Source organism: Gadus chalcogrammus, chromosome 16 (genome assembly GCF_026213295.1).
Source record: "Gadus chalcogrammus isolate NIFS_2021 chromosome 16, NIFS_Gcha_1.0, whole genome shotgun sequence".
Lineage (NCBI taxonomy): Eukaryota > Metazoa > Chordata > Actinopteri > Gadiformes > Gadidae > Gadus > Gadus chalcogrammus.
Genome location: NC_079427.1, coordinates 31,119,313 through 31,145,500, shown reverse-complemented (window position 1 = coordinate 31,145,500; position 26,188 = coordinate 31,119,313). Strand labels below are relative to the sequence as shown.

General features: G+C 41.6%; 1 protein-coding gene and 2 long non-coding RNA genes across 4 annotated transcripts; 2 read left to right on the top strand and 1 right to left on the bottom strand.

Annotated features, from left to right (window-relative positions):
• Nucleotides 1-2,283: 2,283 nt before the first annotated feature.
• LOC130405705 (uncharacterized) lies at nucleotides 2,284-8,316 on the bottom strand. The gene is made up of 11 exons (XM_056610874.1): nucleotides 8,117-8,316; nucleotides 7,683-7,724; nucleotides 7,379-7,414; nucleotides 7,023-7,055; nucleotides 6,835-6,909; nucleotides 6,474-6,509; nucleotides 4,840-4,953; nucleotides 4,137-4,184; nucleotides 3,639-3,923; nucleotides 2,441-2,473; nucleotides 2,284-2,327 (listed from the first exon to the last, which is right to left on the bottom strand). The coding sequence occupies exons 1-11, from the start codon at nucleotides 8,241-8,243 to the stop codon at nucleotides 2,284-2,286; spliced, it is 873 nt and encodes a 290-aa protein (XP_056466849.1). The 5' UTR covers nucleotides 8,244-8,316.
• A 3,619-nt stretch (nucleotides 8,317-11,935) lies between these two features.
• On the top strand, nucleotides 11,936-15,918 carry LOC130406690 (uncharacterized). 2 transcript variants are annotated; one of them, XR_008904496.1, is made up of 5 exons: nucleotides 11,936-12,519; nucleotides 13,126-13,180; nucleotides 13,649-13,836; nucleotides 15,009-15,098; nucleotides 15,875-15,918. It is a non-coding gene; the product is annotated as an uncharacterized LOC130406690 (long non-coding RNA). The 2 variants fall into 2 exon arrangements; XR_008904497.1 differs by having other exon boundaries at nucleotides 15,872-15,912.
• Nucleotides 15,919-18,768: 2,850 nt separating this feature from the next.
• Nucleotides 18,769-19,385, top strand: LOC130406689 (uncharacterized). The gene is made up of 3 exons (XR_008904495.1): nucleotides 18,769-18,893; nucleotides 19,050-19,216; nucleotides 19,310-19,385. It is a non-coding gene; the product is annotated as an uncharacterized LOC130406689 (long non-coding RNA).
• The last annotated feature ends 6,803 nt before the right edge of the window (nucleotides 19,386-26,188 follow it).

Here is a 26,188-nt window from a genome sequence, read left to right as displayed (position 1 = left end):
AATTGCATTCAACCATGACGTGGAGCCAGTGGCTTGAACCAGCAAGACTTGGACCCCATGGTCATGAGGCCGACGCAATACCACTACACTACATGGACATGTGAACCACCAAGGGCGGATTAGACTATACTTTGAGAAATGGAAGTCTTTCGTACATGGAGGTATTCTGGGCTTCGTAGGCATGGTAAAATTGTGTTGGTAGGCTTGAAAAAATGGTTAACCTGAAGTAAGCACATCAAAACAATCACCAACCATGTTTCTAAAGCGTTCTGGGCCATATCTTGCATCCAGCGTAATTTACTTTCTACCTTGATGCATGTGTCGTTGCTAGCTTGCAACTGGCGCAGACTGTTCTTTTCCCTCCTCCGCCATGCGTCAGTAAATGAGGGAATTATCTTGCGCCCCAAGGGGTGGTTCGGCGAAAGGAGGAGGCCTGTTCTGGTGCAAACGTTCCCTGGTGCTATTTTGCAGTTTCAGAAAACAATTCCCCCACAAACCAGGAAAAACCTGGTTTAAAGTCATTGGCGCGTTGTTCAGATGCTATTTTAAGGGCGCATGCATAATGTTGCTTGTGCACAGGGGCGGCCCCAGCACATTTGGCGCTCTAGGCGAGCTTCACTCCTGGCGCTCCCCCCCCCCTCCGCAAAAAAAAAAAAAAAATATAGTTCGTTAATTCCCCACGAAAACTGAATTGCAACCTTGAAAAACTGTTTTGCCCTGTAACTGCATTTCTTTCACATAAACACACACACACACACACACACACACACACACACACACACACACACACACTCCCTATAAAATAAATAGTAAAAATAAAGTAAAATAAGTTGTAAATCTATCCAAAGGAACTCATACACAGCAAAAATTGTAGAGTTAATTATCCGGTGTATTGTCAAAGTCATTGGCGTAGATTACGCTGGGGACGCGTCCCCACCAGATTTCGTCAAGATTAATTTTGTACCCACCACTTGTAAAACAATAAATAAAATCGAGTTAAATTATTATGGATTATTACACGGGTCTTCCCAATGCCGTGGAACGCTCCGTTCCATTGCATGTGCTCTTCTCAACTTTCGGCGGTGAATTATATTTGATAATTCACCGTTGCTAAGTATAATTGACCGCTGTCATGGGAAAAAAAAAAGGACTTTTTGCCTCTAATGACATCTTTGGTATCACTCCTCAAGTAGTCCGGTAACTTTTCAACCCCAGCGTCTTCGGTTGCTAAGCGACGTAGACGTCTTTGGCGGACTATTTCTCTGCTGATCAACACTACGAATGCTGGCAACAAATAAATGGTAAAAAGACACCATGTGAAGTAATTTTTTCGTTTTGCCACTTAGCCGTGTGATAAGCGGGATAATGTATAGAACGTCGCCGGTCATTATCGAAATTAAGCCCCTTCAATGGGAAGCAAGACACCTTCGCTGTGAGTCGGTGTCCTGTTCGCCCTGTCGGGGATTGTTTTCTCGATAATGACCGGCATTCTATACATTATCCCTTACTTATTACACGGCTCTTCTTAATGCTGTCGACTGCTCCATTCACTTGCATGGGCCTTCCTAACGTTCAGCTGTCAATTATTTTTGTTTATTACACGGCTCTTCTCAATGCAGCAGAATGCTCACGTCCACCATATTGACCGCTGTCATGGAAAGTGTTTTTTTTTTGCCTCTGATTCACGTCATCTGTATCACTCTGCAGTCCGGTAACTTATCAACCCCAGCGTATTCGGTTGCAAAGCGACGTCAACGACTTGGAGCTCTACATCTAAATAATATCATATAATACATAGATATCTATATCAAATAATACATATTATCATGGCCAAAAGCTGTGTGCACGTCCAGACGATATAATGAATCACAAAGGACTTCGTCGGGTTCTCCGACGTCTCTGGTTCTTCCACTTCCACATCAATCTGTAGTAGACAGAACCGCGCGCTGCCTGCTGCCGGCGCGAGGCACCACCGCCCGGCTGCCCGCTGCCGGGCGGTGGTGCTTCGCGGCGGTGGTCCCTCGCGGCAACCGGCGGCAGGCAGCATGTCGCAGTTCATGTACTTCGATGTCGTTCTGCCATTGCATTCAAAATTCTGTAACTAGCCTGTTACTACGAACTAAGCAACTACCATACACGTATTAGCATTTAGCACTAGCTCAATCACGACTCCTTCGGAAAATTATAATCCTTGTTTCAACTTAACAATACATTGATTACTGGTCAACAACATTAGCTTTTATTCATATGAATGTTTTCGCTCGATTCAACACAACGTTTAAATCATTTAAACAGCATGCTTGCTGTGTCTTCGGCGGGACTCGTCCCTGTGAAAGGGTGATCAATCAAACTCTGAAATGTGTGAAAGCACCTCCTCAACCAATCATGGGGAGTTTAGTTGAAAGCTCAAATTGTGGCTTATTTAAAAAAACAAACATACCTGAGCTACTGCTTTCCATTTTTGGTAGTAAATCTGCAACAGCACATAATTAGTGTTTAGTTAATAGTCTCAGGGCGTCACTGTTTGGTACTCAGCAGTGATTGGTTTTGTATTCAGTGTTAGCCTAAATGAAAGGATATCAGTAGCAACCCTCACACACACACACACACACACACACACACACACACACACACACACACACACACACACACACACACACACACACACACACACACACACACACACACCACACACACACACACACACACACACACAGAGCCAATACCACCTATTCCAGGGGTTTTGAAACATATTTCTCATAAGGATGGCATCTGATTTTTGAAGAACAGTGATCCGGAACGATTGCCGATGTTTCTCACTTGGAAACAAACATCAACTTTAACACAGTTTCTGGTTTGGACAGACATTATTTTGGTTAAAACTTTACAACATTTGCTGTTTTTCCAATAACTTATTCCTTTTCGAAAGACAATTGAAACGTAATTAAACTGGGGACAGGATTGGCATAATTTCCAGCTACAATGAATATTCAACGCAACTAATAATCTATTGATGAATAGAGAACAACAACAGAAAACATTAAACTTCATAACGTACTATTGCATTCACAACACAAGGTGTGTAATGGGACCGGATTGACCGGCTGCTCGGTCTGGATGCTGGCCGAGGTCGGACTCTGAGAAGTCCTGACCGATGGTCACTATCGAGGTAACGCTGCCAACATCACCTTAGAGGACTACTTTAAAGCCTCACTGGCAGCAGCGGCACACGGCACGGAAACAGACATTACCCTAACCCCAAGTATCATTACGACGACGCCACCTGCAGATCTAATGCTGGAGACAGCGCACCTATTACACCAAACACACTTCTTTACAATACATCACATCACATTTACTTAGCTGACGCTTTTGTCCAAAGCAAACGACAGAACGTTCATTGAACTAGTAAGATACAAACCCAATAGTAAAGGAAAAAGTTATCAAGAAAAGTGCTTTAGGTGCTACACTAAAGAATCAAGTGAGTATTTTTTTTTTTATATATTGATATTTTTTGTTATGTAAATATCCAACCAATCCAACACAAAGCTCAACAAAAGTCCACTCATTAGCCAGAGTTTCATAGACCAATGCTCATGCATGAAAGACGTTCACTGTGTGTGGGTGAAGTACGTTACCTTTCAATAACAGACGAGTCTCGACAGGTAGGTCCTTCATGTCTTCCAGACCTCTCAGCAGGTCCTGTGCTGTGGCCTTTCCTGGGCTTCGGTCCTTCCACAGCCGCAACATCTTCCGTCTCTGCATGAATACTTTCTTTTCTTTCTTGATCACGTCCAGATCTTCCTTCTTCAGCCCCAGGTGGAGGGCCGCCTGCTCCCACTCCTGTCCCAGCGTTTGTGCAACATCCCGGAGCTGCTCATCAGACAGATCCTGCCCTGCAGAGCAGGTTTCATTATTTCTGGCTGAAAAAAAAAAAAAAGACAATCCACACACAGGTAGGTCAAGTTCCACCTTCTGACGATGTACCACTGAACAAAAATATAGATTTAGATTGACCACTTTAGAAATGGGTGTGAGGGGTTAAGGTGAGGGTTACCAAATTCTTAAAGGTAACCTGTCACTAGCATCAACCTCAATGAGCCAAGGAACACAGCAGCACTCAGTAAAGCACTTACCTCTCGTTTGTTTCTTTGGCTTTACTAGCGTCTTGTCGTCCCCAAGTGCTAGGATATGAAAAAGGATTGTCATTCCTTAGATGAAAATCATGCACAAAATGTAGGAGACATTGATTAAACTCTTCTTAACCATAGGATGTATCATCAATAAGATGTTTGTTTGATAGACTTAGTATCTCAAAATATGCTATTTTAGGTCAACTTTCCATAAAAATAGATGGTTTCTCGTTATTGTGCTATATTAAGTGTTAGGTTTGTATGCATTTTTGGGGGTAAGATTGTGATGATATAGAGCAGGGATGTGCAACTTTCAAGATAAAGAGGGCCAACAATTTTCAGCATCACCATCAGAGGGCCACATGAACGCGTACTTCAACTAGTCGGATATGAGAGAAGCTACAAAATAATTCTAAATAAGAACAAAATATTTGTATGTATGTATATATGTCTGCATGTTTATTGAACCAACATACATTAAGTACCTATTTTCCATGCTCAAATGCATTTTTAACATGGGCCCCAAGATTGTTTGCTTAGGAATCATCCTCTATCGGGGAACAGCATAATTACAATGACTCGCTAAATTAAGTAAGTTGCGTTTAAAAAATAAAAACTTTTTTTAAAGCCGCCAGTTGTCCATCCCTGATCTTGAGGGTTATGGAGGTAGACTTATTACTCCTAAAACTAAGAGCCTTCAACTCACCCTGAATCCCGTCACTAGCCGGCTTTTTGAGGGGCAGAGACGAGGACAGCTCACCAGGACGGCTCCCCGGTCCACTACTGTGTGACGGCTTCTTAACAGGTTTAGGTCGAAGTCCTGAAAGACACATCAAGAGAAGTGGTAAACATATATGTAAACGTACACAATACATTACACAATCATAAAGATACCAGATGCAGACAGGATATAAAAATGCTTTAATGTTCTATTAGTGTCCAGTCCAGCTCGTGGTCACACTTCTGATTGGATTTGAGCCATTGTTTTAGTTGTCCTGTAAAATAAGAATATGTGGGGCATTCTCCAAATATATATATATATATATATATATATAGATATAGAGAGAGAAATATACAATTATTTAGTTATAATATTATAAGTAGACCATAGCTTTTATTCAATTATCGTTATAACAAGATCTGTATCATGACCATTGAACAGCCTGAATGAAATTCATATTGACGGTATGGAACTATATCCCTATTCACGCACACCCATCTTGAATTTAATAGACCATTCTCGTTGCTTCGAGGAAGTCTGGTGGTCTCCGTAGCTTAGATAACAAATAAATAAATAAATATCCTTAAAACGATCCAATAGGAAAGATGCTCACAGCGTCGTAGAGCCGTAGTCGGGTTAGTAGGCCTACAGGTGTGGCTGCTGGGGCACCCGCTCTGAACGTCAAACATCGCCGGGTATGGAATAACATTGTATGCCATATCTCCGTCTGCAGACGACGCCGAAGGGTACTTTTCCCGTCAGCTAGCGACGCTAAAGTGCCCTTGCCAACAGTCGTATACGTTCTCGGAGTGAGACTGTGTTGTCAAAACACACCCTACACACTCAGGAGGAAGAATGACCTCTCACACATGATAACTTAATGAATTATTTCAAATAACCCTGCCTCGTTAATTGTGTCCGTGCACATCTCTCAGAGTGACGTTATAGCCTAGGGCCTACTAGCCACCAGACAATGATAAAAAGAATGAAAGGAGTCACGTTGAATACAAAAGAAACGTATTAATTACAAGTCTAAACTGTGGGAAATAGAACGATATGGGGGCGAGAGTGTGCACTGCGCAGCCCTTCTGAAGTCTAAAACAATCCCCCGATCGAAATGCATTGGTTTAATATTGAATTAATTTAATATTAAAATATAGATTATATAGGCCGGTGTATTTTTTTTAATATAAAATGATTGTTATAATATTAGACATGTAGGCCTAGCTTTCATTCAATTATCGTTATTACAAGATGATGCTAGAGCGTGCACTGCGCAGCCCTCCCCCCCTTCTGAAGTCGAAAGAAATCTCCCGATTGAAATGCATTGGTTTAATATTGAATTAATTTAATATTAAAGTATATTTATATATATATATATATAAATATACAATTATTTAACATGTAGCTTTTATTCAATTATCGTTATAACAAGATCTGTAGCCTAATTGACCATTGGAAATCCACTTCCACCAATTTGTAAGTATGGTTCAGGTATACGAGAAAATATTAAACTATTCATAATACAAAAACAATGTAAAAAATAAGGTTAAAATACTATGTTTACTTGTTTGGAAAACTCCATAATATGTCTCCTTTAAACATCAACCATGGCTCACCTGACTGACTGCTCTTTCGTCCTTGGCTCTGCTCTCCTGAAGAGAAAGGGGAAGTTATGGCTTATTAAACTTGCCTGGTTATCCTACTATCCGATTGGAACACGAAAAACTGACAGCATGTCCAGTGTAAGGGTAATGTGGACATTAAGCCGTCCAATAACAGTTGGCCTCATGATACACTGGCAGGCAGCATTCCTGGTTCAGTGAACCGGGAATGTTTCTTTAACCCCCAGTGAAATACTTCTGTTGTCAGATAACCTCGTCATTGAGACTCAAAGCTCAATGGAAGACTGACACTGCTCACCTTCATCCTCTTCATCATCTTGTTCAATCTCACCAAAAAAAGAACCACGACTCTTACCAGAATCAGAACAGTCCTCCTCTTCACACCTGTCCACCACGGGCATGCTTGCTGTGTCTTCGGTGAGACTCGTCCCTGTGAAAGGGTGATCAATCAGACTCTGAAATGTCTGAAAGCACCTCCTCAACCAATCATGGGGAGTTTAGTTGAAAGCTCAACTTATGGCTTATTTCAAAATACAAACATACCTGAGCTGCTGCTTTCCATTTTTGGTAGTAAATCTGCAACAGCACATAATTAGAGTCACTGTTTGTTAATTGGCAGTGATTGGTTTTGTATTGTTTTTTAGCCTATGCAAAAGGGTTTTGAGGAACCCTCTCATGACTTGCTTGTATCTTCACACTTTTCGGCTTCCATTAGTTAAAAAATAATAATTGCAGGCTGTACACAAACATTAAACCAATATCTTGTTCTCTATATGGGAAAATTATGATCCTTGTTTCAACTTAGCAATACATTGATTACTGGTCAACAAAAGTAGCTTTTATTAATATGAATATTTTGGCTCGATCCAACACAACGTTTAACATCTTCCATGGCCCACCTGAGTGACTGCTCTTTCGTCCTTGGATCTGCTCTCCTGAAGAGAAGGGGGATGTTATGATTGATTAAACTTGCCTGGTTTTCCTATTATCCGATTGGAACACGAAAACCGACAGCATGTCCAGTGTAAGGGTAATGTGTACATTAAGCGCTCCAATAACATTCGGCCTCATGATACACTGGCAGGCAGCATTCCCGGTTCAGTGAACCTGGATATATTTCTTTAACCCCCAGTGAAATACTTCTGTTGTCAGATCACCTCGTCATTGAGACTCAAAGCTCAATGGAAGAGTGACACTGCTCACCTTCATCATCTTTATCATCTTCATCAATCTCAACACTGGCGTCTGGCAAAAAGACAAAACAAGAAGGGGGTGAGACGGAGGTTTGGAGAAGCCTGGAGGTATGTAGCGTGAGAGAAGAACCAGAAGAACCACGACTCTTACCTGAATAAAAATAAAAATTGGATTTGTATTCAGTGTAAGCCTCAATAAAAGGATAACAGCTTTAGGTGCTACACTATAGAATCAAGATGATGGAGAAAGCAATTTTTATTTGTGTATATTTATATATTTTTATGTAAATATTACCAGGTAAGGCTGATTTCGTGCCACTTTACAACCATGTAACCAAACTCATCCGACACAAAGCTCAACAAAAGTCCACTCATCAGCCAGAGTTTCATAGATCAATGCTCATGCATGAAAGACGTTCACTGTGTGGGGGTGAAGTACGTTACCTTTCAATAACCGACGAGTCTCTTCAGGTAGGTCCTTCATGTCTTCTAGACCTCTCAGCAGGTCCTGTGCTGTGGCCTTTCCTGGGCTTTGGTCCGTCCACAGCCGCAACATGTTCCGCCTATGCATGAACTCATCTTTGTTGTCTTTCTTGATCTTGTCCAGATCTCTGTTCTTCAGCCCCAGGTGGTGGGCCACCTGCTCCCACTTCTGTCCCAGCGATTTTGCCACATCCTGGAGCAGCTTACCAGACAGATCCCGACCTGCGGAGAGGGTTTTATTGTCTCCTAAAAAAGGAACACAAAACCCAATCAGGCAGGTCAAGTTTCACCTTCTGATGATGATTTTTTTTTTTTATTACCTCTTTAGAAATGGGTGTGAGGGGTTAAGGTGAGGGTTACCAAACTATAAAAGCTATCCTGTCACACTAGCATCAACGCCAATGAGCCAAGGAACACAGCAGCACTCAGTAAAGCACTTACCTCTCGTTTGTTTCTTTGGCTTTACTACCGTCTTGTCGTCCCCAAGTGCTAGGATATGAAAAAGGATTGTCAGTCTTTCGATGAAAACAGTGCACAAAATCATTCCAAGTGGGAGGTTGCATTCGATAATGGATTCCAGTCAAATCAAAAAACAAAAAGGCAATGCAAGAATGACGGCGTGCAAACACGATAGTTGAAGCAAGGTGTTCAACACATTGTTCCGAATTATTGACCTCAGAATTTAGGAGCCATTGATTAAACTCTTCTTAACCTCTGTAAATATCAAACCATTTGTCATACCACCTTGTCCCCACAACTTATCGCATCACTAAGCGTGTAGGAGCCGCATTTAAGTTTTTTATGTTTTGATTGACTCACTCATTTCTCCTTCTTTCCCACCTGTGGTGAGTGCACACCTGCGACAGGTGCTGATGGTGCCCCCTTTAAATAGGCCACGGTAGTGCATGACGGGGAGAAGGCGGGCAAGCAGATAGTTATTGACCGTCTGTTTGTGAACTGTGCAACTTGATATGTAGACTGCTTTGCATCCTTAATTTGTTATATTTTATTTACAATAAATGACGGCCTTGGACAGTCAAACTCTTACTCTTTTTTGGACACAAACTGCGCGTCAAACAATGCCATCACCAGCTTTCTCCGTGTGGCAAAAGGACAAGAAACCTGGGATCTTGGGGTTATAGGAAAACCCAACCACGTTTTTTTCGCCATTACAAAGATTGTGTATCTCAAAATATGCTATATTAGCTAAACTTTCCATAAAAATAAGTAGTTTCTCGTTATTGTGTTATATTAAGTGTAAGGTTCGTATGCATTTTTGGGGTTTAGATTTTGATAATACATAGAGCAGGGATGGGCAACTTTCAAGATAAAGAGGGCTCACATACATCATCATTCAATGATGGCCTTTTAACTCTATGAACAGATACTCTGCTTCCCATGACTGAAAGGTATGGTTTTCTTGATCGAGTTTTCTTTTAATTTCTTTACTGCTCATCACCATGGCTCTGTCTTTATTCCTCGCTGATGAGGAAGGCCCAGGGCCCCGAGATCGTTTGCTCGGCCAGGAACCGCTACTGAGAACTCCAGAAGAAGTCATTCAGTAATGTTACAATAGAATGGATCGACCACAACAGTAGGCCCTACTACTAAACACTTGACACTGATGCTTTAGACACCAATGCATTTACAACCAATGCGCATAACATCATACAGTAATAGTGTAGGCCTACATCAAAATGTTAAAAAGTACAAATGTAGTTTAAAAAAAAACTCGGCTTACCTTCCATAGTTTACAGTAAACATTGGAGGCGTACCTGACTAAGTTCAGATGCATTTTAACCTCAAACTTGTTTTGCAGGTTTGGTATCAATCAGTTACAATGGCCTGCAACGAGTTCACATGAAGACCGCCATATTTTCGTCGTCACACATTAAGTTTTAACGCAGACAACTCCTGAATATACAGTTGTATAGCGCAGAATAGATAGATAGATAATTAAATTACTTATTCGTCTTTCTTTTATGCACTAACTTTACAGTAATTTGTGTGTGCACACCTGATGCAGACCAACCTGTTCATAATAAGAGCACCATTATCGTCACAATAATGCAATTCAGCCTCTCCGGGTAGGACTATCCCGCAGTTATTGATCTAATTTCCATCCTGACAACCCGTAGCAGTATTTCGTATCGTAGCCTATTGCTTTTGTTTTGTCCAAAGACGACACATTGAAAAGTTAGGTCTACCAGAAAGGGGCGCCCACTGAGTCTTATTAATAAAGCCCACACAAGCAGCAACATGTTAAGATAAAAAAAATGCGCATAGTGTTAAGGATCCGTTGGAAAGTGAGTAAATTCATCATGCGATCACCGACAGTGAAGGGTTGAACGTAGAATACAGGAGTGAACCGAATCTACAGTGAAAGGACACTTAATCTGAAATCAGTCAAGATTTAGTAATGTTTCTTTGCAATAGCACAGTATATAGTCCTACCGACCACTACAGTATATTACCTATGGAATTTCAATAGTGTACACCAAAACCAAAACGCTTACCTTCCATCGTTTGCGGTCAGCACGGGCTATGTGGCATCCTTAAGATACAATATCGACAAACATGAATCTGCTTTCGATTTCAGAGAATACCTCCTTTATTTTTTGGTTTCGATTCATGTCTTTACCTTGACGTGTATCGTGCACACCTGACGCACCAGGTTGGTTTCGGACGGGGAAATCCCTTTCAAATATCTCCCAAGAGGTTTTGTTTAAAGGCCATCATTTTGTATTCATAAACTCCACGAGCCACGATTTAATTCGCGATGACATTTAAAAGAAATAGCCTACACTACCCAAAATGAGGCCTATTAATAATCATTTTCTACTTTAACGGGACCGACAATCCAAAAACCCAGTCGAAACTAGATGGATAAAGTGTGTAGTTCAACGCAGTGTTCGTGACGCAGGTTTTACTTTTTCGCCACCTAAAGAGTTTGTTATGTACGATCATTCAAAAACGCCATGTTATTTCCCATAGACGTTTGACAGAGGGAACCTGGATCCTCGGAGGCGGGACTTATTTTTCAGAGGTCTATGGTTATTCAACTGCTCGTTAGACCGTTGGGCTGCCGCAAGATCCCAGCTAACGCAGTTACGTCGCCGCGACGTCGCGGTTACGTAACTTTATGACCAAACATAAGGCTGGTTTATGCTCGGTTACGTAAGCGTAAGCGCAAGCGCAAGAGGCCCTTGCGCGCCCTTGCGCCCCCCTTGCGCGACTTCTCACGTCTTGCGTGCGTCGGGCGATTTTTCTAGACTTGCGTCATTTTTTACGTAAGCTTTTACGCGAGCCGCCCAGCCTGCAAGGCTGTGATTGGTTTGCTGGTCTGGTTACTACTTCCTGTCTGGAGTATCACCCGGCAGGCTCATATACAAAAGCATTAACCTGAAGTGAAGTTAACTTTGCTGCCAACACATTATGTCGTTTTAAAATGTAGAGAGATATGCACATTTATACAACCCCAATGATCAACAACTTCATCACCCCTGTTCCTCTGTCTGTTGCCATCATTCACTGTGTATGGGGAGAACACGATCTGGCACATAAACAAACCAACGACTCCCACAGACAAAGACGTCATTCTCGAGGTCGTCTTCAACGAAAAAACTTTCCTCCACATATTACTCCACCTACTGTTCTGGCGGTAAATTGCTTGGCAACACGCGCAACCTAAAAGGGAGCATGAATTGCTTTGAGTAAATTTTGCGCAACAACGTAACACCAACGCTGAAGCATGCAGCCGCCTATAGGTTGCCGCAACGTAAGTTTCAACGTTGCCGCGACGTGCGGGTGAAAGACGCGATCACGTTGCCGCAATGTATCTTGGCGACGTTGCTCGTCCGTAACTGCCACGTCCTGGCGACGTCGTGGCAACCAAAATACATACTGGCGACATTTATGCAACCTTCTTCAAAAAGGTTGCCATAACGTTGCCATAACGTTGCAAGGACGTTCTTGGCGACGTTGCTCGTCCGTAACTGCCACGTCCTGGCGACGTCGTGGCAACCAAAATACATACTGGCGACATTTATGCAACCTTCTTCAAAAAGGTTGCCATAACGTTGCAAGGACGTTAGGGCGGATCTGCATGGTGCAGTCCTCATTTGCCCTTTATAGAACCCACAAAATCTAGTCTGAAATCTACAAGCCACATAAATATTTTACCTACATTTTGGCTGGGGGCTGTTGCTAATGTGGACCCCAAGCCTATTCAAAAGACAAGACAGTACACTAACAAATATCAATTTATTATATTTTTATTTCAAATAATTTTGAATTCAATTTTGGGGATGTTCTTCCGCCTGCCGTTCCATCCGACCCTGTGAAGAACAAATAAAAGAGAACACGTGAGTGCATTTATATTCATTTTACATTCAGTCAAATGTCATTGTACATTTAGTCAAAACTTAAATATGTTATGCCGAGGTTACGCTAGACTCGAGCGTGAGCACGTTCTAGATAGCAGCCCAAGTGGCTATGAAAGCTAAGCATTGCCGGATAATGTCTAATAGTAAGAAGACGGTAGACGGGGTCTGGCATTGCGGACGTGCGCCTAAACAACGTAATATTCATCCTGGAAACACGAAGTCAAGCCAACTCACTTTGCACTACAGCTGCAGGAAATGCATTTTATAGTTCTTATGTTATTTAATTTAAACTTTTTAGCGTGTAGTTGATCAATGTATTAATCCTGCAGTGTATTTTACACCAATACCACACCAGGAATGGGGATCATTAGCGTCATCATGCGTTGTGTTCGTCAAAAGGCTCTAGAATATTTAGTTGCCGGTAGATCTGTTCGGGATTTAGTTGTTGAGCGAACCTTGTATTGCAACGGAGATTTGTTAGTGAACGTGTTATCCCTGTGTAACAGTGTAAATAATTACTTTCTTTTATTTGTTAAATTCTGTTAAACTTGGGACTCCAACCAATATTTATATTTTATTCTGAAGGTCCACGGCGGAAGTTTGTGTTTGAAAGTTCAGAAGCAACCAAGCTTACGTTGTGGTAAGTCGCCGTTCTGTCCGCTTGTAAATAAAGTTCACTTATAAATGCAAACCATGTAAAGAACGATGTTTAAAATATAGCATAACATGTAAAATCTAATGTTACATGTTGTAAGGCGTTTTGTTGGTTTGTGTGTGATGTTGAGGAGTTCTTGAGCACGAGGTTTATGTGACATGTGCGCGCTAATGCGGGCCTCCTCTTTTATAGTTGTGTGTTGTCCCATGTTGCAGGTATGTTCACTTAATGTTTAGTTTGTAAATACCACTATACGATCACTTAATGTTTTTTGTTGTAAATACCACTATACGATCATTTGAAGTTTGTGTTTGAAAGTTCAGAAGCAACCAAGCTTACGTTGTGTTCGAACGGACTATGGCTGAATATATATATATATATATATATATATATATATATATATATATATATATATATGTGTGAACACTGGTTGTGTGTTGTCCCATGTTGCAGCTAATAAACCAGTCCAGTGCTCAACCCAACCTGTCTCCGTGGGTTCAATTAAGAAGCAGAAGAGCTGCAGTGTACCCAAGGTCACATCTGCTCTATAAGGTGTCCGGCCGCCATCCCCTATTCACGTGGTTTTGTGTATTGGAGAACCTGCTCAGCAAGCTGCAGTCTGCAACTTCTGCGGGAGGCATGTAAGTATACAAAAAATATTCTCTATAAGCTTCATTGGTTGACTGGCTAACTACTAGTTAAAACGAGCAGTGTTGGTATGGAAACGGTGGTGCTATTGTGTTTTCTCTGCAACAAGTTCTAGCTTGTTGCAGAAAGGTGTTTCGCCCAGAGTTGGTGTCGAGCCGCCTCAAAGGTTAGCCTTGTTTCGCTTGAAGAGTTGTAACCACGTCTTGTAAACAAGCTTAAAGAGTAGGACATGGATCTGCATATCATTTTGTGGTGGTGTACAAAAATATTGATAATTGTTCCCTAATAGTCAGCATGTTCAAATAATTTATCTGGAGGGATATCGATTGCATATGCCTCTCTCGTTTAAACTCACCTTCAAACTTTTGGAGTGGGCTGAGGGGGCATGTTTCAAGACCTCTGCCATCAGAAGCTCCACCTCCTTCTCTTCCAGCCCCGGCTTCCATTTCATGATCGCCTCTGTAATTAGATTGACTTTGTGATCAAAAGTTAGGCATGTCACCAACACTCGGGGGGGCACATTCTCAAAAGGTTTTTTCCTGAAATCTATTCATCTCTGGAGGATATTTTTGTGTGATAGTAAGTTGGAACTTGTTGCTTTGTGATTTCATTCATTAAAAATGAATGGGATTGTATGGATTCAGTTGAAGTACACAGCTAATACATTTTGGTCTGTATAATAGAAAGAAAACTGATCAACTGTGAGGACAATAAAGATATCATTTTTTTTAATAATTTTTTTCTGCAATGATGCAAACCAAAATACGACAGTATAATTCATACACGTGTATATTAGTTATGCACTTCTTGCATCTGAATCCAGACAATTATGCAATATAGCATGAGTGAGAGTGGGGTTGGTAATGGATAGAACAACACCGTGTTGTTCTGCCGTAGCCAAGAGGACTTATACAACAACTCCACTGTCAGCTAATTCACTTTAAATTGTATTAAAATGTCAGAGGGGGGATGTCCGAGTGTTAGTGAAGACCCCCTGTGGCTCATGGACTGTATAACATAGTTGTGATGCAACAGGAGATATGTCTGAACAGTCTTACACTTAGCCTCTATCTGTACCAGCTGCATGCCTCTGTCAATTGTAACTGCATGATGTGTACAGATGTGTGATGTCAAAATGACTTGCACTATTTTAATTCCCCATCAGGTTTAATTCAAATCCAGTACTGTTGCATTTCAGCAAAAGCACAAGGGTGAAAGTCTTTGGTCCCCTTCAACTCCTGAGCAACAACAGCAGGTAATACATAAAAAATATACAATGATAAGGGCTTTCTGTTGAAGAAGGTACACTCAATATATGAATAAATAGATGTGATGCACTGAAAGCATTCCATTAAACAACACATCCTACAATACAAAGACAAAAAAGCAGCCAGCTTGTCACGGTACCAAGGTCAGTGATAATGAGGATAGGGATGGGCATTCGATTAAATTGACCACACTGACCACTTTTGTAACTGCCATATATACAATACACTCGGATTGCATGATAGGAATATAGATATTCCGATTAGAAATCGAATCGGATCAGAAGTGTCCATGTAAACGCGGCTAATCTAAATATAATTCTCTGATCGGAATAGAATCCATGTGGAATAGAATAGGTGGTGTAGTCGGCTATAATCGACATGTATACACTTATTCCGATTAGTTTGGGTGGGTGCGGCTACTTTTAACTTGGAGAGATGGCATCAGCAGTTTGCAGTAGTTCGCAATTGGTCCGTCTGTATTTCTCTGCTGAACAACAATACGAATGGTAATTGTAAAAGACACACCGTGTGAAGATATTTTTAGCATTAGTTTTATCGATGAAAAATGTACGTCATCGACGAAGTTCTTATGATCATTAGTCAATCGTCGATTAATCATGCCCATCCCTAAATGAGGAGTCTTTGGAAGAAACGGATCACATCAGCTAAAAGGTGTAGAAAAATAGCTGAAACAGCTAAATAGATTTGTTTGCACATATTTAGACTTACGTTTGATGGTACTGCCCCCTGCTGTGCCAAGCAGTGGCATCTTCCCCTTCTTTCCCCTAAGGCTGTAGCTGCTCCAAAACAAAGTTTGAGGCCACAGAGCGCAACACCCTCCTCACACACTCCCCAGGATTGGACCCCCCAACTAGGCTCAGATGGGAAATCTAAGGAAATCAAACAACCATGGTTAAGGCAAGTATTTGCATTGTATTTTTCATGTGGTGTTGGTGGTGTTTTCTTTGAGGGGGGGCGAACCAAATTAAGGTATTTGAAGATGGACTGCTCATCTCTACTACTTAGCTAACAACAGGGAACTAAAGATGAAAAAAGCTCAATGGCAGGGCCATGTGGCACACTTGGTGGCATGTGTACAATATAGCCTAAAGTCCACTTCACCATTATTCGTACATTTACCATTTTTTTGTGAAATCTCTATTTTTAAGGTGCTCCTCAAGTTTCCTGTAGTTCGGCCTGAGTTTGCGCCTGCAGTAACTCGACACTAGCTTCCCCAGGGTCCCCATGTCCGATTGCCCGTAGCAATAATAGAGCCTCTCTCTGATTCTGGCTCAACAGTCTCAAGCCTTCGGAGCAGAACCTCCAATGTCGCTGTAAAAAAAATATGTGAGATCAGGAGGAGTGTATTAGTAGTATTTGGTGTCATTTGCATACAGTGCAATACAGTTCAATACATGTATTACCGTTGATATTCTTTGCCCAGATTGGTTATGGTTTCTCTCTCTCTTCGGTCACCTAAGTAATGTGTATAAAGCATAATGTGTAGGGTTAGTATAGACAGATGACTGTCATAACTTGTTGATAAGAGTTACTAGGTTTGGTTTAACCACCCTCTCCACCCGCACTTTACCGTCCCCAGTAGAGATAGGCAATGGCGTTTCAAATGAAGACGCAATCGAATCATCTGCAGGAAGTACAAAATAATAATTCAATGTTTTTTTTTGGTTTCAAACTCTTTGTTGTCTTGGCTCATAGAATTACTGTTATGTCATCATCATTCGTCATCAATTACCCTACATAACTTTACCATCATTTTCTGTAAAAATCGTCTCTTGCCGGTGAATGAGGGGAGTAATCTACAGAAAGAACAAGATAAGAATTTAGGTATGTGTTTTGTTCGAAACATAGTGTCTTCTGACTTCTATGCAATTATTTGTATTTGTTTTTAACCATCATTCCCTTGCAAAACTCTACCGTCATCAGTCACAGGGGGTGAGATATTTGTAGTGCGCTACGCCGTGGAATGGGGGATTCTATCTGGGGTGGAGGAGGAAGGGAAGTCCTGAAATGTGGACCTTGTCCTGCCTTTTTCCCATTTGGTTTCTTTCTGTGTTTATTTTCACCTGAACAGAATTATATTAGCCGAAAGTAAATAACAGTGTTACATGTTTACACATTGTTTAGAATTGCTGCTTGCCTCTTTAACACTAAGTTAATACAGTACACAAGGATGTGCAGATATACCGGTGTGAATCAATTTTTGGGGGTTTGGACTATGATGCGCCTCCCTGTGTCCTCATTTCCTGTCTCCCACACAGGACTTTGTCTCCGCCCTCTTGTTCCTCCTGACGGCCTGATCCCAATCATCTAAACAGTCAGGTGGGCCAAAACAATTAGAAATTACACTCTTTTAAATGTGTTTGCATGTCACCACTTGTTATTTGTCGCCCATTAACACACCTGTTGAGGAAAATATTTTATTGGCCTTTTTAGCCAGGTTTTAGGATCGGGCAAATCTTTGTCCTTTGCCCTCTGTGTGGGCTTGTGGAGTGGCCAGTAGCTGCATGTCTTCTGAAATGGAAACAAAATAGTTTTGCAGAACTTGCATAGAATTTTTGACATGATTGACATAAAGGTTTTATCGCATGTACTTACATCTCCCTCTTTTATAATCAAATTACTGGCCACTATGCCAACAGTCCTTTCCCCCAAAAATTCGACGATGCTATACATTCTGTAATCAAGAACAGAGAGGTTAATTTAATACAGTAAGAATAATTGTGTCTGTACAAGAAATTGCAATGATAATACACTGAGCAAAATACAACATACTGCAATGTCATGAAGAATGGCCATGAAGAGGATTTTTTCCCCCACAGGAATCTTGATTGCCTTTCTTTTCAGGTTGTCATTTTGGATCCATCTCAAACGGTGTCATTGTTCTTGTACTTCAGTACTCCGATTAATGTGGAGTCACAAGGGACACTGAAAGTGGTTCTGGGTGCTGGTATACACGGCAAAGCTGGCTTCCGTCCCTCTCCTCTATGACCTCGCAGCATTCGCGGCGATTCAAAATAAAAGAAGAATTGGACCTCTGCCTACCATGCTCCATTGGCTGTCCAGCGCATTCCTCAAGCCTTTTCACCACTTGTGACAGGGGGCATCTTCCACTCCTTACCATCCTCTTTATTTTCTTGAGACAATTTTCAAATTTAAAAGCGCTACAATTGTCCAATCCTCCAAAGGTCACGGCATCCTCCACAATGTGCAACATTGAGTGCACGTTGTAGACCCAGAAACTGGTTACCATAAAGTTCTCGGCCTCTCTCAACAAAGAATCGGAGGAGATCAGCAGCATATCTCCAGTGTTGCTCGACCAATGCTGGACTTACAAGTATGTTCATTGCCACACTGAATGTCATGAAGTGGCTGAAAAATTCATCTTTAAGGACCCCCTTCAGCACAATCTTTCCTGTATATAACATAAACTGCCTATGTTCCGTTGCCTTCCATCTCTCAAGCTCTTTAAGATCTCTCGGTTTGCGAGCGAAGCTGAAGGGATGTGTGGACGGAGGTTGGTGAGCCTGCTGCTGACCTCCTCTATTTGGGTTGCCGACATCTTCAGGCCCTTCACTCCTCTGCACCACATGAAGAGAAGCCTCTTCATGACACCCAAGCATGCCTGGTGGCATGTAATCGATGGGAAATGCACTGATCATGTTTATGGGTAAATCCAAAAGCGGGGTGCTGCCATGATGATGCTCGCCCTGTGTCTGTTGGCGGAAGGAGTCGTCACTACGAGCCACCACCTCTGTGTCTTGGTAAGTAACCTTCTCATTCCACTCACCCCTCTGCACACACCGGTCACACCCATAATAGCCTGTGCAAAGTTTAACATTCTTCACAAAGGCCTTTGCAGGAGCATCGCACACAAAACATAGAATGTTGAATTTTATTGTTTTGTTCCTATGTTGCAGGCCACTGGACAGGAGGTTGTTGACATCCATCACCATGTCTTCCAGGAATTCCAGATTCTGTGGTTTCGAACCTCCACAAGTAAGGGTGATAGGGAAGACTGACACTGGTTTTAAATGGACAGCACAAAGGATGGGCCACATTGTTCTTCCTGAGCTCTTAAACAGAGGTAGCCCATCTACGTTGAAGGAAAGGTCAACACAGTCGGGGACCTGGTCTGCTGGGTATCTCAATAGAGTCTGTTGCAATTTGTCCTTGATAGGAAAATGGACATACTCCATACCAGACTTTGATGTGATCCTGACCTCCCTTGGTGTCTTCAGAAGTGTCCTGGTGGTTGGAAGGCAGGTCAGTGTGTCCGTGACCTCTCAAAACTTTCAAAAGGTCATCAACAGCATTGTGTTTCACCTGAAACTGGCAAGCCCAGCTAGCGAGGTCAGATGCGAGCGATGCCGGACGCTGGTCGGACGCCTCCAGGTCATCCCCAAAAACCTCTTCCTCCTCATCATCAGAGGGATCAACATCCATCCAGTCATCGAGGTCATCCTCCAAAGCAGAACGATCCTCAAATGACTCATCCAAGTCAAGGAGTTGTCCATGTCACCAACAGGCGCAAGAACACCGGATGGACTGCTGGACAAGCTGGCATCAGCCACATGGTGTTCTGTGACACAAACACTGGCAGTGCTTTCAGCTATCCTATTCATCACTTGTTTAGCAGATCTCCATGAACGGAGGTACTGCCTTGCCCGTAACTGTTTTTCCTCACTCATCCTGTGAAATAAAATGTTTCACATTTTAACGTGTGATTGAGGTTTCAATACAATCTAGCCATAAACTGTCTTATAGCAGGCTTCAGACCAAAGATTTGTGATGCAAATGCGGGCTTCAGACCAAAGATTAGCGATGAAAATACATGCAACAGGTTCACACCCATGCAACTTCTATCAACATCACCACCGTTTCCATAACGACACCTTACTATCCCACTTGTTTTTACTAACTAGCTTGCTGGTAACGTTAACCAATAAAGCTGTAGCATACTGGAATACTTGTTACGCGACTGATGTTTTGCAAACAGTAGCGTTCCTTACGCAAAGTGGATAATTATTTTCTCCTACTCTCCTAATAATATCGTGAAGCCTCTGCTGGCCTTGACTGACGTGAGTGGCAAGACGTCATCAGCACTGAAGTAAAAGTGTTCTAAAACCAACTGTCTTATGACGACTTGCAACGTTCAATTCACACTGCTGCAACTTCTATCTACAACGGGTTTTGTTACGTTGCATTGTGAATCTTTGTTCTGAATTGGCTTTTCAAGGCTGACAAGGCTTTATACACATACCTGACAAGAATGAGTGTCAACGGGGACTGGAGGGAATGATCTATGATGCAAAAAGAAATGCATAGGAAATTAAGTAATTGTGTTAAAACTTTTAAACAGTACAGTTCATGATACATATACAGTGTGGAAACAGTACAGGCTAGGCCTAGGTTTTGTGCAGGTAAAGAAGAAGATGGGAATTTGTAAATTCATCTAAATCAAAATGAAAGGTCCTACAAAACATTGGGGTTTAAACACAGGTGGTTTAATGGCACCATATTCTGGATTTGCATGACCTTTGTATGCAATTGCAAATTTGCATCTCTAGTTCAGGATTACTATTATTAGCCTATTAGTGATTGGTGGATTCTTTAAATTGACTGACAACAAGTGATCTCTGGTCGATTTTATATTCATTTTTAGAACTTGACGTCACACAAGCGTCAATCGAGTACTCGTTCATATTTCCCCTCACTACGACACTGGGTATGGGATATTTTTTTCGTAGGATAAGTCCCGGATTCTCTGTCTGTTCTCGGCTCTCTGATTGCTAAGAAGGGCTCTTTCCCACCTTTAAATAAAATCGGTTTCGATTATCCCTAGATGTTTGCGGGAGTTTATGGTTAAGGATAGTGTTAAACCCTTTGAACTACCCAGTTGATCTAACAAGGCAAGTCCGCGCCTCCTTTTGACGGCTAGCCGTCTACCTACGACCGACGCGCAGCTATGATTGCCAGGCGCATTCCTCCCATTCCCGCCAACACTTACACGTGGGGACCCAGAACCTAACTGTCTGCGTGGGTCGTTCTTCTGCGCCTGGGAATCCTCAATAAGGTATACTGTAAGATTACCATTGTGGCATTTAGGTCTGCAAGAGAGGGAACACATACTAACAAATGCTTCTATGACCTCTCTTGCAGTTTGGCTCTCACCACTCGCACAACTGCTACCTATTAGATTTCGCTACCTGACTGTCGGCGCATCGCAGACAGCGTACATTGTAAAATACATACTTACCCCTGAAATCTCCATAAAGATTTTTAATACAGCATACAATATGATCCCCATATTCTTATGTGTCAAGGTAGCGTATTTCCATCTGTAGGACCAACGCCTCTATCAAACGATGCTCCCACTACAGAATCACGTATGTACACCACTAACCCCATGGATACTGTAAGATATGGGGATGATAATGTGATACTGTAGTTATTATAAACGTCTTTATTGGAGATTTCAGGGGTACTGTATGTGTATTTTACACCAATACCACAACGCGGAATCAATAGCGTACATCATCGCGCATGCGCAGAACAGACCAGGGAAGCACAATATGAATAGAAGGAAATGCAGAACACCCTGCTTGACGGAGTAAAAGAAGACATGGCGAGGAACGGAAAGCTACGGTATGTAGATATCCTTTGCTTAGACAAAGCTGTTTTTTCGCGCCTTGTGGTACTAGCACTACCATTGCAAGCTCAGCTGCCAAGCATTATAGTTAAAACAAATAAATGCAACGTACGACTGCACGCGACAATAGGCGAGTGCCTCTGCCTCTTTGTTGTTTCCCGCCCGATTTCGTCGATATTCGCAAGCTGTGGTCATTGCACATCCAAAAGGCAAGCCAATTAATGCCATCTTAAAACTTAAAAGCCCGGTTAAATCATAATTTACCCTGAAGGACAGGATAAAATGTGACATCAAGTTACAGAGGCTACAGCTGGCTCACAATGGCATTTTATAGCAATGCCGATAGCCCATCGGCCTGTTAAGTTGGCTAAGTAGCCTGCTAAAGTTTACACTATTCTTGCTGTCTTCATCATACTTCGTGGTGTTGACTTAAACAATTACTACACTTGAGTATTAAGTGTAATTTGCCTCTGCCTATAAGCACATATCATTTGAGTAACATTAGTGTATAACTAGCTAGTTCATTGGCTATTAGCACCGCCCAGCTAACGCCTGGGTATCGTTGTCATGGTAGTACTATAGCTAATTTAAGATTTAGCGAATGTCATCGTTATCAGAATGGTCTATACTACTAACATTAAAAATATAAACATTGGAAATAAATAGCTACTTCCAATTAACTTACCTTACCTAATAATTCTAGTAATAATATATTTTCGAAATTCTTCTGTATTCTTCTGTATTCTATCTCTTTTCTCTCCTGTCTCAAAACCCACAAAGACAAATTTGGAAGTACAGGGTATTTAACCGTCTTATTGCACGAGACCTCTAACTTTGGAAGTACTGGGTTTAACTGTCTTTATCGCACGAGACCTTTAATGCCTGGTTCTATAAACGCCATCACATTCGCGGGGGCAGTATGGCCCCCTTGCCAGCCGGTACTTTTTGCACAACTCATAATGTGTTGTGTAATCTAACGGCTGTTCTAACAGCAATACAAAATCATCACTTAGTTTTTATGGCATAACCAACCAACAGTGAGTAAACGGGAAGGGACAGAACCTGAGGATTTGAGCCAGCGTTCAACCTTGTTCGGTTCCAGTGTTCCTTTTGCGTCACGTTGTGTGATGATATAATATACAAACCCAAGTATTTGGGTTTATAATACAGTAGGCCTATATAATAAATGATGGGGTTCCTTCAGATGAGATTTAAAAGTATTGAGATATATATGGTATATTGTGGAAAAAAATATCCTCATCGCACAGCCCTACCAACGTGTGCCCTTCTGTGGATTAATTGGTTGTAAAACAGGGAACGAAAAAGCTTGAACTGATAGCAAGATCCAGTATGAAATTAAAGTTTTAATTTCAGACATGTTAGATATCAGCCTTTAAGGCATTCTGTTATTCAATTTCATTTTAGTTCAATTCAACCACACAGAATAGACCATCATATTGCAATGTACTGTGTAAATGCAAAAAAAAAAATACAATATTAAAATAAAACGTTGACATTGAGATTCTTATTTCATGGTGTCATAAATTATAACAATAGAATTACAACAAAACACAAACTGTAAAAGAAAGTGTGGAAATGGCGCCATCGAAAATCTTTTTTTCTTTTTATATTTTAAAGCAAAATAAGATTTAGGTAAGCAGAGACATCGAAAAGGAAGCTTGCATTAACAATGTTGGTTCTCCTCTTTGCCAAGTATTGCAGAGGGCAGCAGGGCCATTACTTGGTCCCTTCTCACATCTTGTGCAGCTGTGAGCTACAGGCATAAAATCAAGACCGATTTGGTCAAACTCAGTAAACTAGACACCATTGTTCTTGTATAGCTGTCCTCACACACTTTTTCATTGATATGTTATTCAAACTGCTCTGTGGTGTGTTGTGTGTGGTGTGTGTGTGTGTGTGTGTGTGTGTGTGTGGTGTGTGTGTGTGTGTGTGTGTGTGTGTGTGTGTGTGTGTGTGTGTGTGTGTGTGTGTGTGAAAAAAAAAAACAGAAAGTATTAAATTAGTACCTTTTTTCTTTTTCCAGGGACCGAACTGAAGACGCTGGGATCCACCATTTAAGAGACATCCGGAATCAACAGGACATCTTCACAACCCTGACTCGGCAGCGACAGTTGAGCCAGTCTCTCTGCAGCTTAAGGACAACTTCAGCTTGATCGAAAACTGGGGGCAATTCGTATAATAATAGGATAAAAACACCAGATTTGGTGTTTTAAGGTTTATTAGTCTGAGGTTTAATTAATGTATCAAAGCAACACAGCACTCGTGATCGTGGGGGTGGCTATCTGGGCCACTCGACATCAGAACCTCGAGTTTGCAAGCCTCAACAAAACACCCGTGATTATATCATTGCCCAACCCCACTCTCACTCGCACAATTTCAAATTGCATTGATGACCTTATTTCAGCCTTGGTTACCGAATACTAAGATTAAACTCAGGTTGATTGTCAGTTCAGTCTTATCCTGTGGGTCAGGCACTGCTGTTATTTTCTTGTAACTTAAAATTGCACTAGACAGCATTAATATTAGTTTGGATTGGATTCTGATTAGCAGTCACTGCTTTAGCTATACTCTCCACCTCAGCCTCTCCACGGCCTTTATGCTCAGTCCTGGTTGACCAATGTAAACCTTCATGTGGTTTGTTCACTTGAATCCGTGAAACGCATGAATTTTACTTCAAATGTTTTGTTAATAGAAAGAATTGTCGTGATTTGGTCCCTGTATATGCATTTGAAATAAATGATCATCAATTCAGTATCTGAATATATTTCATTTCTATTTTTTCAAACAGGGTCAGAGTTTGTGGAAATGAGAATTGTTATGTAGTTCTGGATGGTCAACATAGTTGAGCACAAATATTTGTTGTGGGAATTGAGTCATCACTAAGTAGTAAATAAACAATAAAAGTTGGTGACATTTCTGATTTACCTAATATTTGTGTTGGACACAAACAGCCAGTGTAATTCTGAAGTTTGATATCACGGTAAGTAAATGACCACACCACTACCTAGCCGTGACATTACTTGCATTACCAAGTGGCAACGTTAGCAAATGACCACACCACTACGTCGCAACAACGCCTTATTACAGTACCAAGCGGCAACGTTAACAAATTACCACACCACTACGTTGTGGCCAACGTCACTCACGCTACAAATGGGCAACGTTAGCAAATGACCACACCACTACGTCGCGGCAACGTCACTCACGCTACCAAGTGGCAACGTTAGCAAATGACCACACCCACTACGTCGCGGCAACGTTATTAACAGTACCAAGTGGCAACGTTAGCAAATGACCACACCACTACGGTTGTGGCAACGTCACTCACGCTACCAAGTGCAACGTTAGCAAAATTACCAAGCCACTACGTCGCGGCAATGTTATTGTTTACTTATGGCAACTTCCTGTAGGCAACGTCATGGCGATGTTGCCACAACGTTGCCAGGAGGTAATGTTGCCATGACCAAATGGCAACGTATAGGCAACGTTGCCGTATGGTCGTGTGTTAGCTGGGATGTGCGTAATTTAGAAAATATTTCAGTAGTTGATTGCCATCTGGCAAATGAAACCCCCTAAACGTATAATCCGCCTTGTCCTTCACCTTCCAGCTGCAGGGGTTCAGCCCCCCCCCCCCCAGTAGTCTACCAGTTTGTCTCATACAGTCTACCAATACACAAAGAGTATCTGGAAACTATATGTCCTGATATTCTCCCGACCTAAGCCTTTGTTTCCAGCTTGATAACAATGCTTCGTTTGAGCCTTCTGATGATGACCTACGCTACAGCCAGGACAAACGCGCACCTGTCGACCAGGGAACAATAATGAACAAAAATTGACTTGACTGGTCAATGATCCCTAGGGGGAGGAAACTGCCACCAGGTGAAGCTAAAGATCTTCCCGACAGAGGATCGAGGTCCCGCAGAAAGATGATGCATTTCATCCGTGGTCAAGAACCTTTTCATAGCGACAGGTCTCATATCCTGAGTTTAAGTTTGTGATTATTTCTATAGAAATAATCTCTTAAACTTTTGCGATTGTGATTGTTACAAACGAAATGCAACGCAGATGATTGATTGTTCTACTCAACATTTTAATGTTCCTGTAGTTAGGGCAGGCATAATGCATGTATCCCTGTCGCCACCTAAATGTGGAGTTTAAAATAACAATTTAAAAAAAGAAATGATGATACACATAGGCATACTCATAATGCCAGATCAATGTTCTTTGCAATTAAGAAATATCTTGCCTAATTTCATAATAGTTATAGGCCTAATACATTTTGCAATACAATTAAAATAATCGGATGATACATAAATATGCCCAATTTTGTAAACCTTACACATCAAATAATAACACGTGTCAAATGTACATATTATTTCAAATAAA